At 46.4% G+C, this 15,771-nt stretch overlaps 1 protein-coding gene across 1 annotated transcript in view; it reads left to right on the top strand.

The window, feature by feature from the left end:
* Positions 1-15,771, top strand: part of svep1 (sushi, von Willebrand factor type A, EGF and pentraxin domain containing 1) — a 131,634-nt gene that overhangs the window by 101,693 nt on the left and 14,170 nt on the right. The window contains exons 34-47 of the mRNA XM_038995253.1: positions 1,675-1,759; positions 2,061-2,252; positions 2,669-2,836; positions 3,538-3,736; positions 3,861-4,334; positions 4,642-7,409; positions 7,519-7,750; positions 8,024-8,179; positions 9,094-9,157; positions 9,328-9,501; positions 9,684-9,860; positions 10,626-10,811; positions 14,787-14,957; positions 15,610-15,705. Coding sequence (XP_038851181.1) covers positions 1,675-1,759; positions 2,061-2,252; positions 2,669-2,836; positions 3,538-3,736; positions 3,861-4,334; positions 4,642-7,409; positions 7,519-7,750; positions 8,024-8,179; positions 9,094-9,157; positions 9,328-9,501; positions 9,684-9,860; positions 10,626-10,811; positions 14,787-14,957; positions 15,610-15,705 — 5,142 coding nt within the window. The remainder of the gene's footprint in view (positions 1-1,674; positions 1,760-2,060; positions 2,253-2,668; positions 2,837-3,537; positions 3,737-3,860; positions 4,335-4,641; positions 7,410-7,518; positions 7,751-8,023; positions 8,180-9,093; positions 9,158-9,327; positions 9,502-9,683; positions 9,861-10,625; positions 10,812-14,786; positions 14,958-15,609; positions 15,706-15,771) is intronic.

The raw sequence follows: 15,771 nt of genomic DNA on the forward strand, positions 1-15,771 counted from the left end.
CAAGTTGTAGAAACATCTCAAGTATGAACAATGGAAACAGGATGGACCTGAGCTCAATTTTGAGACTCATAGTAAATGGTCTGAATACTTATTTAAATAAGGTATTTTTTTTATATATTTTTTTATACATTTGCTCAACTTTAAAAAAAAAAACTATTTTAGCTTTGTCATTATGGGGTATTGTGTGTAGATTGATGAGGGGAAAAAAACAATTTAATCAATTTTAGAATGAGTCTGTAACATAACAAAATGTGGAAAAAGTCAAGGGGTCTGAATACTTTCCGAATGCACTGTGTGGCATGATAATATATGGCATGATAATATATGGCATGCTAATATATGACATGATAATATATGGCCTGATAATATATGGGATGCCCTACTCAAGGTTTCTATTTGAGTTTCTATATCATCTCATTATGTTTCATTCTGTCTAATTGTATGAAATTATGTTTTGTCATTTAGCAGATGCTCTTATGCAGAGCGACTTACAGGAGCAATTAGGTTTAAGTGCCTTGCTCAAGAGCACATCGACAGATTGTTCACGTAGTCGACTCTGGGATTCTAACTAGCGACCTTTCGGTTACTGACCCAACGCTCTTAAAACCTCTTAACGCTCTTTTTCATTGTTACTATCAGTAGAGATCCAGCATTATGTACAGTATGATAATGTATCCAGAAATACCCAGTTTCATGACAGTCCATTTACATTTGAGTAATCTAACACTACCCTCATATCCAGAGGGTACAGCCACTGCATTCAATGAGGTACTTAGTCAACAACATTATAAATAACACAATTATCCTGATTATGCCCATCGATCCTTTGTTAATCTCAGATCTGCCTCTGGACCGGGCCACTGGATCTAACCCTAACCCACACTGTTTCTGGGCCTAACCTTAACCCACACTGTTTCTGGGCCTAACCTTAACCCACACTGTTTCTGGGCCTAACCCTAACTCACACTGTTTCTGGGCCTAACCCTAACCCACACTGTTTCTGGGCCTAACCTTAACCCACACTGTTTCTGGGCCTAACCTTAACCCACACTGTTTCTGGGCCTAACCTTAACCCACACTGTTTCTGGGCCTAACCTTAACCCACACTGTTTCTGGGCCTAACCTTAACCCACACTGTTTCTGGGCCTAACCCTAACCCACACTGTTTCTGGGCCTAACCCTAACCCACACTGTTTCTGGGCCTAAACCTAACCCACACTGTTTCTGGGCCTAACCCTAACTCACACTGGCTCTGGGCCACATAGTCTTATGAAAGCCAGGGGAACCAGATCGGTATAGGACAAGTCTGGTCTGGTCTGGCCTGCCTGGTCACACCATGGATGTTATACAGAGAACCAGGATTTCAGTACCAGGATGTTATACTGTACCTGTGTGTCCTCTGATTCCAACAGGTGGGAAATATGACATACTATATATAAGTTGTTTGTCAAAAAGTAATCAACCTTTTCTTAGACCACAATGAAATATGAGGATACTGGCAGGTGAACTGAAGTTTCGGTTCAAAGTTTCATAACATAATAGGACATTATACTATAGAACAACATAACATGATGAAACATTATTTACCTAAGAACTTTCATAAAATAAGTTAATTTTTGTAAATTGACCATTACTAGAACTGATCAGCCCCCGCGGTCTTGTCTTGTTCCCCAGCCCTCTCCTGTGGGCGGCCCTCTGTCCCAGAGAACGCTGTGATGATGGGGACCAACTTCACGTTTGGAAGCAAGGTGACTTTCAGGTACCACCGTCAGCCATTTACAACAAGTGTCATACTGACAAAGGAGACCATTTAAGATGTAACAACAATATGAATGTGCTGTTGCATTGAGATAATGCTGCATTCATATATTCTGTTCTCTATTTTCTCTTTCCCATTAAGATACTGTATGTGTTACTTACTGTAAAGATATCAACAACCAAATGCATTTCCATGAGCATTAGGCCGATAGATAGTTGCTGAAATAAACCTCTATTGACATTGCCATGTCTCCTGTATTCTCCCATTATGAATGTATTTATGTCCCTCTGGTCCACTTCAGCTGTGTTACGGGGTTCGTCCCAGGTGACACCTATGATATGCGGTGTCAGGCCAGTCGGAAGTGGAGCAGAGCGCCCCCTGCCTGTCAACGAGTCACCTGTGGGGACCCTCCACACGTAGACAATTCAGATGTCACCCTCAACGGGAAAACGTACCTGTCCACAGTGCTCTACACCTGTGCAGAGGGATACAGGTAAGGACGAAGTCTGTCCTGGGTTATCATTTCTGGTCTTATATCCACATAGCGTCTCCGAGTGGGAGGGCTGATCTAGGATCAGGTCTCCAACTGTCCACATAATCTTATTCATCATAATATAAAAGGTGAAACTGATCCTAGATCAGCAGTACCTGGTATTATGGGTCTTATAAAGGTTCATGAAGGTGTCATAAAAAAATAAGATCCTTATCCATTGAAAAGAATAAGACATTCTATAGATTGAAGTTCCTCCCTCGATGTAGTGAGTTTGAAAGTGGTAGCTAGTAAATATGTGATAGAAAGCAACTGACTAGTGTTGCTGCGCATACCGCTTGAAAGTGTTGTGTGTGTTACAGATTGTGTGTGTGTGTGAGTATAGACATATTGTGTGTAAAATGTGTGCATGTGTTAAGACTGCAGGGCTCTGAGGAGGTGGTGTGTGAGGCGTCAGGAGAGTGGAGCAGCCCCGCCCCTTTGTGTGCCAGCATCCACTGTGGAGACCCTCCTGCCCTCCGAGACGCCGCGACCATCGGGGACGACCACGCCCTGGGCAACAAGGTGCACTACGTCTGCAAAGAAGGGTAAATAATGTACAGTCAACCATATTTCATTAGGATACAAGTTACTATGTTAACTTAATGAAGGCCTTGTATTCCAGGCATTTGGGCTTCTCAAGTGTTGTAAGACATGGCTGAACAAGACTACCTCAGTGTTAGCAGTGGTCACCATTAAAGTCACAGTTCAAGTAATCTCGTCCACCAGCCGGCTCTCTCTCTGTTGAACCATCTGGTTTCACAGCGCCTCAGAGCGGGACTTGACTGGAAGTCTATGGCAGGAGCGGACGAAACAACTGCTGATTTTAATTGGCTGATCTCTCAGGCTATTAGCATAACCCTCCCTCGAACATTGTGGACTTCAAAGCGTGAGCAGGGCAAGTAATCTGAGGTAGTGAGTTTGGAAAATTTGAAAGTACGCATCTTAGAAATTGTTTTCACATATAAACTTTATATGCCCGAACTCAGAATCAATTGGGCTTCCCAAAAAATGGTGGCATGCTCGCTCCCTCTCCCGACTCGATTTTAACCACACCCTTTTCAAGTCCCACTTTGTTGCACAGTGTTACCAGGCTCTACGCGCCAGCAATTCGAGCCAGTTCTAGTTGTTACAGTATGTAGTTGTACAAGTAGTAGTGCTATACGATTTTGTATCTTTACTTTTAATTATATTGTTGGATTTATTGCTTCTTGTCCTGATCCACATTTGATTGTCTCTGTCTCCACAGATACACTCTGATTGGACCAGAGACCAGAGAGTGCCTGTCAACTGGCCAATGGACTCCTACCTCCGCTCAGTGTGTCCCCCGATCCTGTGGTCCTCCCCCTTCCATAGACCACTCCATTGCCCATGCCGGCCACCAGCTCTTTGGCGACATGGCCAACTACTTCTGCACAGACGGCTACACCGCTGGCAACAATTCTAAGGTTATTTGTCTCTTTTATTGCCCTTTCATTTGTTTGGATCTCGTTCATTTTGTTGTTAAAAAAAATGAAGTGTGTTGCAATTCTAAATGCAGTTAAATAAAGTTTGATTTGATTTGATTTCAAGGTGGTCTGCAACGCCCAGGGAGTGTGGGCACCCCCCGAAGGCCAGGAGGCCCCTCACTGCATCGCCAATTTCTGCCAGCGCCCGACTGACCTGCCCCACGCCATCTTGGACTCCACCAATAAGCCCAAGTATGCCAGCAACACAGAGGTCAGCTACAAATGTGAAGAGGGTTTCGTCCTCAACACAACCGCCACGCTGAAATGCATGATTGGAGGGGAATGGATGCCCTCGCCGTATGATGTGGGTTGCGTGCCGGTGCGGTGCTCCAAACCGTCTGGCATCGAGAGGGGGTATGTGAGTGGAACCAACTATAGTTTTGGAGCAATGGTGGCGTACAGTTGTGATAAGGGTTTCCTGATCCGAGGGGAGAAGAGGAGGACATGTAAGGCCAATGGAGAGTGGGGAGGGGTCCTACCTGTCTGTCAGCCTGTCTCTTGCCCCTTCCCGCCGCCACTCAAAAATGGATTCATCCAGGTACGTTGTTCCTCCTCTCAAATTCATGTCAAGGCTCAATCTAGAAAGGTGTGGAGAAACATTAACTGTAATCATTACAAACAAAACATTATGCATTTTGTAAATTCATTAATTTAGTAAAAACAACTAAAAGTTCAATTTCAGAGTTTCCACTTTGTTTCCACTCGTTCCTGTGCTTGGCCATCTAATTCGATCATAGAGAAAGATCCTTCTCATTTATTCTGGCAAGAGATCTTGCGTAATCTCAGTCAAAACACAGTGTCCTCTCTGTACAATAAACCATCTTCTTCTGTGTTTCACCCTACAGAACAAAGGCCGTTTCTTCTTCAACAGCAAGGTGACATACGCATGCAACGCCGGCTACCGGCTGACGGGCCGTCCGGTGCGACTATGCCAGGCCAACCGCCAGTGGTCTAACGGCGACTCGCCCGTCTGCCACCTCCTGACCTGCGACCCCCCGCCCAGCATCCTGCACGGCCAATACCAAGGCTCTGTCTTTGAGGTGGGCCGCAAGGTCAAATACGTCTGCGACGAGGGCTACGAGATGGCTGGTGACGCCGTGTGGACGTGTCTGAAGTATGGCAAGTGGGACAAATCGAGGCGTCCGCACTGCTCCCCGGTCCAGTGTCCAGAGCCGCCCCTAGAGGAGAACCACCTGGTTCTACATAGTCAAGACTCTGACTCCGGAACTGTGGAACTGTCCTGCGAGGACGGGTATGTTCTCCACGGTGCCCGGACCCTCCACTGCACCCCCGCCCAGGAGTGGAATGACACCTTCCCCGTCTGCAAGCAGGTGTTCTGCGGCCCGCCGCCCGAGGTGGCCTTCGGCGACCCATCGTCAGCACCGTTGTCGGCCCTGTCCTATTTCAGCTCGGTGGTGAGCTACTCCTGCATGGACGGGTTTACTCTGAGGAAGGAGGGGTCTGTGACCTGCCAGGCAGATGGACACTGGAGCAGCCCTGTCCCAGAGTGTATACCAGTAGAGTGTCCCCAACCTGTAGAGATAGCTAACGGTATAGTGGACGTTCAGGGACTGATGTATCTCAGCACGGCCCTCTACAGCTGTAAACCTGGTTACACTTTAGTAGGCAACGCTACAGTACTCTGTGGTGAAAGTGGGTTATGGATTGGAGGCGTGCCTTCTTGTCGACCAATCGAGTGCTCCGTCCCCAAAGAGATACCCAACGGGAAGATGGCGTATACCAAACTGCAGTTCAGCCACGCTGTCACCTACACCTGTCAGCGTGGTTACCGTCTCCAAGGCCCTGAGACGTTGAAGTGTCTGGCGAACGGGCAGTGGGATCAAGAAACACCTGTGTGTGTCCAGATCTACTGCGCCCCGCCCAACCCCATAGACAATGGCTTCGTGGAGGGACTCGACCATAAATTCGGCGTCACCATCTTCTACAGCTGTTTCCCCGGCTTCCAATTGGTTGGCCAGAACCACCTAACCTGCGAGGAGTTCGGTTGGTCTAGTTCTGTCCCAGTCTGTGTTCCCTCCGACTGCGGCCTGCCCCCTCATATCGACTTCGGCGACTATTTGAGACTCTTGGATCCGAACGCAGAGCTAGCCGACAGGGACGCAGCTATAACATCCAAGCCTATAGGTGGTGCTACAGTTGCATTTTCACTCATGGATATGCGCTTCCTGCATGGGACTGTGATAGTGTACCGTTGCCACAAGGGCTACGAACTTACAGCCCCTACGGCCTTGGTGTGCCTGGAGGATGGTGGATGGAATGGGACGGCTCCGATGTGTGTCCCTGCAGAGTGTGAGGAGCCGCCAAGCCCGGACCACGGCTCTGTGAACATCACAGACACAACCCTGGGCAGCCTGGTGAAGTACAGCTGTGAGCAGGGCTACGAGTTAGAGGGGGAGTCAGTCAGACAGTGTGTGGCGGGCCGACAGTGGAGCGATGTACCGCCTGTCTGCCGACCTATAAGCTGCGATGACCCGGGCAACATTGATAACGGCTCGAACCACGTGGATTCCTTCCTGTATCTGGGGGTGTTGCACTACGAGTGTAATTCCGGGTTCAACCTGATGGGCGGCGACACCAGGACCTGTCAGGCAGACGCTAGGTGGGATGGTGAGAAGCCGTGGTGTGAGCCTATCTTATGTGGCTCTCCAGTCGTCCCTAGTGATGTCACTGTGAAGGGGAAGGAATATACGTTTAGCAAACAGGTTGAGCTGAGCTGTAGGGCTGGATTGCTCCTACAAGGCCCCTCTGTTAGTGTGTGTCAGGCCGATGGTACATGGAGTCAAGGGTCACCTGAATGCCGCCCAGCAAACTGTGGCAGACCAACATCCATCCAAAATGGTCAAGTGTTGGGCTCGGACTTTGGCTACGGTCATGAGGTGTGGTACAAGTGCGAGGAGGGGTACAGCCTCAGCGGCGGCAACCCCACACGGTTGTGTCGCGGGGATGGACTCTGGGGGGAAGGCCCTGCCCCTCGCTGTGACATCATTGCCTGTGACCCGCCGCAGGATATCAGCCACGGGTTCCTCAACGGCTCCAGCTTCAACTACGATGATGTCGTAGAGTACGTGTGTTTCGACGGGTACGAGGTCATCGGAGACCCCGTCCTCCGCTGTTCTGCCCAGGGCCACTGGGTTGGGACGGTACCAGAGTGCCTCCCCTGCCTCTGCACCCCTCCAATGTTAAAATACGGGGTGGTGCTGGGGCGCGACCACGCCTGCGGTGACCGGGTCTCCTTCCACTGTGATGAGGGCTACAAGATCCTGGGGCCATCAGCGGCAACGTGTGAGAAGGGCGGGTTGTGGAGCCCAGGTGTTCCTGTGTGTGGCCGGGGGAGGTGCGTGGCCGCTCCGCCCACAATACCGCACGCTGTCCAGCAGGGCGGCGGCGCCACTGCAGCTGACACAGTCACCTACAGGTGCAGACCAGGTTACCAGATGAAGGGGTCCTACCCCCATGTTACCTGTGGTAGGGAGGGCAGGTGGGGGGAGGTGAGGATCAGCTGTGAGCCCGTCTCTTGTGGAGTTCCAACTCCTGTACCCCATGCTCAGGTGGTGGGAGAGATATTCACTTTTGGGAGCCAGATACAATACAGGTGAATATGAACTTCTGTATCTTATTTGTCCAATCTTTGTGTTAGAGAAGTACCACTATTCAAGTAGATAGTATGGTATTTAATATCCCTCTCACCCCCCTCTCGCTAGGTGTGATGAGGGGTATGAGCTGTCCAGCCAGTCAGACTCTCTGAGCTGTCAGTCTGAGGGCACCTGGTCTAAACAAAGCATCAGGTGCCGCCCCGCTCCGTGCCTGCTCCCTGCCAACTTCCCCACCCACGTCATGGTCACAGGGGAGGACCTCACCCCGGTTGGGGGGGTAGTCACCTTCTCCTGCCCAACGGGGTTCATCCTGCAGGGACCAGGCCTGGCAGAGTGCCAAGTGAGACTGCTACTGTGTCAACAAAAAAATAGTGGTGAAATTTTTTTTCTCCATCAATTGCGTTGATGTTTTGGTCCAAAAGGCCATCATCAGAACGCTGAAAAATAACAGACAGAACCTAGTCAGAACTTTACCTCTGGTCGATTTTATCACCTTTTATTTTGACTACTGGGTTATTCACATCATTCATTTCATGTGATTTAGCTAAATGTTAGCTAAATGTTTACTGAATATGAATTAATTTCATGACTATTTCTTTATGTTGTACTGTAGCTAGGTGGTACCTGGTCTCCAGGCCTGTCCTCTGTCTCCTGTGGTCTGGTGGTTTGTGAGAAACCTCCTCTTCTTCCACATGGCATCACTGAGGGGGACAGTTACAGCTACGGAGACATTGTCTTGTACACCTGCCTGCCTGGGTTTGAGATGAAGGTAATGTCTGGCACAATATTATACCACCATGATATTATATTATTGCAGTTTTATTACAATATTATAGAGTATAATTACAAAACACAGAATATTTTGCTTCAATTTTGTCTAAAATGATTGTATGATTATAATACGAGCCATGAGTCGACAGGAAATAGGCCTATTGGAGTTTTTAAATCCTCTGGAGTTGAGGGTGGAATTACATTGAATCAAAGTTATAATAATATGAATTATGATTATATTTTGATAGAGAATAGAGTGCAATGCATCATGGTAGATTTGAGATTGCTATAGTGAAAAATCTAATAAATGTCACTATCACTTACTTTGGGTGAAACCTGAGAGACTGCCAAACACATTATGTGTATTGCCTAGGCACATTTTGTGACATGTTGAGGTTGGACCCAGGTGCAGAGAAGAGACCAGACAAGGAATCAGTGGTTAAGGATAAACATAATACTTTACTGAGAAACGGTAACGGAAGAATCGCAGTAACACTGGGAAAACAACAAACACTGTGTCTCGAATACTCACTCAGGCGACAAGCGCACATGGCACACAATTCAAAGCTTCAGCAAAGGACAACAGAAAACACACCTTTTTTAACAGTGAAATCATAATGAGTAAATAAGACACGCCTGAGTGTCGTTATTGTCTCTAGGACGTCTCTGCCGCCCTCTGGTGACAGGTGGAACCATGAAACATGACCTATTACTGGAAATCACATGACATAATTTCCCCTAAACTATTAATGAAAGTGCATGCTGAGTCATATTTTTATTTAAAAAATGTATTTAATGGAAGCAGAGAGAGCTTTTGTGAGTCTGTGTTAGCAGATAGATTCACAATTCCCAGTGTGTCTATTTTTGTATAGATACACAGTGTCTGTAATACAGCAACTCACTCTATTACAGGGAGACTCTGTACAGACCTGTCAAGGAGACAGAACATGGAGTGGGGCTCAGCCTACGTGTGTCAGTAAGTGTGTGTGTGTGTGCACGCACATGTATGTGAGTTTCGATATAGAATGGAATTGTTCCTTCGTGTCAATTTCCATACTGTAAGAATGTGCGTGATTGAACATTTAAATGCACCAATTTAGCAGAAATGATTACTGTTATCCACATCCAAATGTTCTGTGTCCTCAGCTGTATCATGTGGCCCACCTCCCTCTGTGGAGAATGCAGAGGTACAGACATCAGACGAAGCGTACCAGGGCAACGTCAGCTATGTGTGCAACTCTGGCTTACATCTGGTTGGCCCACAGAACCTCACCTGTCTGGCCAATGGAACATGGAGCCTGCCTGCACCAACATGTAAAGGTATGGATGGCGCGTTATTCCAGGTTTATCATATTGTCCTCGAAGGCATTTAAGACAGGCAACTGGTAATCTACTCGAGCATTTGAAATAGACAATAGAAAAAATCATAATCAATTTGTTCTTAATATCTCTCCCTCTCTCTCTTTCCCTCCCTCTACCTCTCTTTCTCCCTCTCCTCTCAGTTGGCCAGGGTTGTGACATCCCCAAGGAGCTGTTGAATGGCAGGGTGCAGGAAGAGAACCTGACCACCGGGCGTGCTGTTGCGTTTCAGTGTGATAAAGGCTACGCCCTAAAGGGGGACACTCTGGTGGTGTGCATGGGAGACGGGACATGGAGCTCCACCTTCCCCTTCTGTCAACGTAAGACTTTGAGACAAACCAACATCACTACAACATCACAGCTAACATGAATGTGTTACAGGAGTTTTTCTGGGACAAGTCACATGGTCAGGGACACCTCCTGGCCCTATTCATAGACAAAATAAAGGAGCCAATCCATGCTGCTGGTTTTATCTTATTAATTTATCTCAGGTTCTGTTCTTTCTATTTGTTTACAATCTGGAACAGAGTAAATGGGCATTTTAACATCATAGATTTAGCCGGTGGGTAACTTGTGGAATAGACACTGGCTGGAAAACGGTTTTAACCAATCAGCATTCAGGATTAGACACAGCCCGTTGTATAATTGTTTCCCATTTACACGCTGACTGTTGAAACCAACCAGAAATACCAGTTGTATTTCTACACCTCACATTCTTCAGTTTACACAGACCACAGAGGGAGGGGAGGGCCGGTACAGTCGATTGGAATACTTTGCAACATCACCACTCTTTCACATGCTGTTTCAAAACCGACTTTGTCAGTAGCTAACGACCTGAAAATAATACCATTAAGAGCACTGAGCACACAGCTTGCATGGTCTCACAAACATTTACACACCTTGTTATGACATGTAGCACCTGGGCTTATGCCGAACCTGTCTGTAATCCACCATTATACTCTATGCCTAAGCATGAGTTGTCTCCAACTGGTATTCTTCTCACAAATAGTTTACCCACATAGACACTTGTCAAACCTGTCTATAGTGTAATCCAATACTACTATACTCTGTGTCTCCCCATGCAGCCAAGCCGTGTCCCCCTCCCCCGGGATGGAAGGTGAGCGGTGGGGGTGTGAACACCTCTAAACAGCTGTTCTACGTGGGCCAGTCGTTACCGTTCGCCTGTCCCAAGGGTCACCAGGCCAAGGGCACCGCCACCATCACCTGTAGGACAGACCAGACATGGACCCCAGTCAGCACTGTCTGTGAGAGTGAGTAGATACACTTTAAACTACTGTTCTTTAATCCTGGTTCTGGTCCTGGATATCCACTTGGGGAGCAGGGTTTTGTTCCAGCCCAGTACTAACATCAGGTCGTTATTGTAAAAGAGAATGTGTTCTCAATTACCTTAATTGACATGGTTAGATAAAGACTACGGGAAACAAGGGTTTAGTCGAATCAGGTATGTTAGTGCAGGGCTAGAATGAAAGCCTTAACACCAAAACCTACCACATCATGACAACATAGTGCACTACTCCGAGAGTGTCTGGTCAGCAATGTAAGATATGACTGGTAGGTCAACTACACCAACCCCTCACATATTAGTCTTTTATTATCACGTCCCAACCGGGATATTGACATTGGAACGAGACGAGGATTTCAAGATAATGTACCGTTCTAGGTCAACATAGAGGGATTGAATCATAATTTCTCTTTCGTTCTCTCACCATCCCTTCCCCTGGTACACTTTAAGGTTATTGGTTTATTAAAAAGAAGAACAGCCGTAAAAACAGTACAGCCATCAAGTGTGTTCTCTAGTCTGTGTCCCAAATGGCACTCTGTTCCCTATATAGCATACTACTTTTGACCCGAGCCCTATGGGCTCTTGTTTTAACAGTAGTGCACTATGAAGTGAATTTCAGACGCAGCCGAGGTGGAACATTCATGTTCCAGAAGGTAGCTCTGACAGATTAGATATGATTTACTGAGATGAAGACTGTTGAGTATGAGTCATCCTATTGATTTTGTTGCATTTTGCATCATCATAATGATGTGGCCGGTGATACTTTAAAAGTCCAAACTCTTGAAAACTTGACTGCTGACATGCAAAACCTTTTGGGACTGTATCAACAGTGGACTAATGCGGAAGAAAATACTAAAATATCGTTTTTCAGTGGTTCCCCTTTAACCGGGTGGGAGCCCACTCCAATATACTGTTTTCCCTTTATTTAACCAGGTACAGTTGAAGTCGGAAGTTTACATACACCTTAGCCAAATACATTTAAACTTAGTTTTTCACAATTCCTGACATTTAATCCTAGTAAAAATTCCCTGTCTTAGGTCAGTTAGGGTCACCACTTTATTTTAAGAATGTGAGATGTCAGAATAATAGTAGAGAGAATTATTTATTTCAGGTTTTATTTCTTTCATCATATTACCAGTGGGTCAGAAGTTTACATACACTCAATTAGTATTTGGTAGCATTGCCTTTAAATTGTTTAACTTATGTCAAACGTTTCGGGTAGCCTTCCACAAGCTTCCCACAATAAGTTGGGTGAATTTTGGCCCATTCCTCCTGACAGAGCTGGTGTAACTGAGTCAGGATAGTAGGCCTCCTTGCTCGCACACGCTTTTTCAGTTCTGCCCACAAATTTTCTATAGGATTGAGGTCAGGGCTTTGTGATGGCCACTCCAATACCTTGACTTTGTTGTTCTTAAACCATTTTGCCACAACTTTGGAAGTGTGCTTGGGGTCATTGTCCATTTGGAAGACCCATTTTGCGACCAAGCTTTAACTTCCTGACTGATGTCTTGAGATGTTGCTTCAATATATCCACATAATTTTCCTTCCACATGATGCCATCTATTTTGTGAAGTACACCAGTCCCTCCTGCAGCAAAGCACCCTCACAACATGATGCTGCCGCCCCCGTGCTTCACGGTTGGAGTTCTTCGGCTTGCAATCCTCCCCCTTTTTCCTCCAAACATAACGATGGTCATTATGGCCAAACAATTCTATTTTTGTTTCATCAGACCAGAGAACATTTCTCCAAAAAGTACGATCTTTGTCTCCATGTGCAGTTGCAAACCGTAGGCTGGCTTTTTTATGGCGGTTTTGGAGCAGTGGCTTCTTCCTTGCTGAGTGGCCTTTCAGGTTATGTCGATATAGGACTTGTTTTACTGTGGATATAGATACTTTTGTAACTGTTTCCTCCAGCACCTTCACAAGGTCCTTTGCTGTTGTTCTGGGATTGATTTGCACTTTTCGCACCAAAGTACGTTCATCTCTAGGAAACAGAACGCGTCTCCTTGCTGAGCGGTATGGCGGCTGCGTGGTCCCATGGTGTTCATACTTGTGTACTATTGTTTGTACAGATGAACATGGTACCTTCAGGCGTTTGGAAATTGCTCCCAAGGATGAATCAGATTTTTTTTTCTGAGGTATTGGCTGATTTCTTTTGATTTTCTCATGATGTCAAGCAAAGAGGCACTGAGTTTGAAGGTAGGCCTTGAAATACATCCACAGGTATACCTCCAATTGACTCACATTATGTCAATTAGCCTATCAGAAGCTTCTAAAGCCATGACATCATTTTCTGGAATTTTCCAAGCTGTTTAAAGGCACAGTCAACTTAGTGTATGTAAACTTCTGTTAACAAGCAATTTGTGTAGTGGTTGAAAAATTAGTTTTAATGACTCCAACCTAAGTGTATGTACACTTCCGACTTCAACTGTAAGTCATTGAGAACACGTTCTCTTTTACAATAATGACCTGAAAAGAGATCCAGTTCTTTCTTAGACTCCTGTTATCACTCCACGTTCCCAACAGACAATAAGACAGTCAGATATCAAGAGAAACACATTGTATTCTCACACGAGTGGTTATTAAACCTACCTCTACATGCCTTGACCCATAAACATAACATGTTAAAACCACACAGGCATGTTTTTTTTTTTTTTTTTTTTTTTTAGTCATTTAGCAGACGCTCTTATCCAGAGCGACTTACAGTAGAGTGCATACATTTTATTACATTTTTTACATACTGAGACAAGGATATCCCTACCGGCCAATCCCTCCCTAACCCCTAACCCGGACGACGCTATGCCAATTGTGCGTCGCCCCACGGACCTCCCGGTTGCGGCCGGCTGCGACAGAGCCTGGGCGTGAACCCAGAGACTCTGGTGGCGCAGCTAGCACTGCGATGCAGTGCCCTAGACCACTGCGCCACCCGGGAGACCGTTTTATCTGCTTGCGCAATGAATCCCACGTCGTTCTGAACCCACAACACAGTGGTTAGAAAAGTGTAAACTAGCAAAGATGATGAAAACATGATTCACAGGGGGGAAATCGCTGACACTGTTGCTGTGTTTGCTTCCAAGCTTGTGTTTCTCCAATGAAGGGTGGGGATCGGTCTGTACTTGTACTAAGAGGCATCTGTGCAGTGGCTTAGGTGATATACTGGTCTCTCTCTGGGATAATTTGGGTCATGATACTGAATCAAGTCCACTGTTTTTTCTAAAACTCTTCTTACTATCCAGAAGTGAATCGATTCATAACATAGCAGTTTTAGAAATCCATCAAAAACTATTAATCGACATTAAAGATCCACCACACATTCTTTGTCCTATGCTATCCATTGAGCATGGATCCATACTATTTTCTGTTGTACTTTTCCCATCACCTCCTCTCCTCTGTCTCTGTGGGCAACGTGTTAGGCTGGATGAATGGGTTACACATTAAGTAGATCTACTGCCTTCATAGCATGTTTGTAACTCCTTATGGGCTTCTAGCTGCTATGGTTTCCATTGTGTTTTAATTCTCTCTAACTTGCATGTTTGTTGGTGATACTGTTGGTTTACAGTACAATGCTGTTTGGTATGGTGCGGCGTGTGGATGTCGATGTATTTGCATGTCTGCCTGGCTCTTGGTTGTTGAGGACTCCCCTGTCGGCTCCAACACTAACTGATTCTCATTGGTTTGTTTTCAGGGTTTTCTTACAAGGAACGCAGACTGTAGAGTCACAAGCACATCATTTGACACATCTTTGCATGGCATTCACACTTTCCCTTCAACGTGATCTTTATAGCCAGGTGGTTCTATCGAAGGGAAAATATGAAGCAATGTTGGTCCATTATTTCAAGCACAGTGGCCCAAATTAGTTTAAAGGCATGTGATAACATGTACATAATATGTGGCCCAAATGAGTTGTAAGTAACCAGAGGGGCTGTCCGTCCGTTTCGGCACAGGGGTCTCCTGCGGCCCCCCTCTCCACGTGGCCCACGGGGTGGTGCGGGGGGCGGTGTTCCAGTTCGGGGACGTGGCGGTGTACTCGTGTTTCGGAGGGTACGCCATGGAGGGCCACAGCAGAAGTGTGTGTCTGGAGAACGGGACCTGGACCCCCCCTCCCGCCTGCAGAGGTAGAGAGACTGCACCCTTACCGCTGCGTCCTAAAAGGAGGGCACCCTCTACTCCTGACAGCTTGCGTGCCCTCCCCTCCGCTTCTCCAGTCACTTGTACTGAGCACATTCACCACTCCACTCACTTTATTTTGACATACTAGATAGCAGGGTTGTCCAGTGATGCCTGTGTCTAAGGCACCATCAGTTATGAATTGAATCGTTTCTATAAAGGAATGCTGTCTTTATGAATGCTATCTTTATCCAAGTGCATGAAGTCGCATGGTCAAGGCCCAATCACAGCATGGCTACCAGTAAAATGTTCTCATTTCTATTAAACAAGATTAGCTATTTTAACTGAATGCTTTCTCTATGGTCTATACCGGGGGTGGGCAAATCCAGTCCTCCAGGGCGTGATTGGTGTCACACTTTTTCTACATCCTTTGCAAACACAGCTGATTTAATCAAATTGCATTCTAAACTGAAGATCATGATTAGGTGATTATTGGAGTCAGGTGTGTTAGCTGGAGCTGGGGAAAAACTGTGACACCAATCCGGCCCTCGAGGACTGGAGTTGCCCACCCCTGATCTATACACTTGTGAGATGGGGACTGTTTGGAGGATGTGTCGGTATTTTGGCTTTAATAAGGCGTGTGTGTCCTTTCCTCTCCAGCGGTGTGTTGGTTACAGTGCCTGAACGGAGGGGTGTGTCAGAGACCCAACACCTGTTCCTGTCCTGAGGGATGGATGGGCAGACTGTGTGAGGAACGTAAGTATTATAAATCGATCTATCAATCAATCACATTTATTTTGGATGGATGGGCAGACTAGTTGT

The sequence above is a fragment of the Salvelinus namaycush genome, chromosome 6 (assembly GCF_016432855.1).
Source record: "Salvelinus namaycush isolate Seneca chromosome 6, SaNama_1.0, whole genome shotgun sequence".
In the NCBI taxonomy this organism is placed as follows: Eukaryota; Metazoa; Chordata; class Actinopteri; order Salmoniformes; family Salmonidae; genus Salvelinus; species Salvelinus namaycush.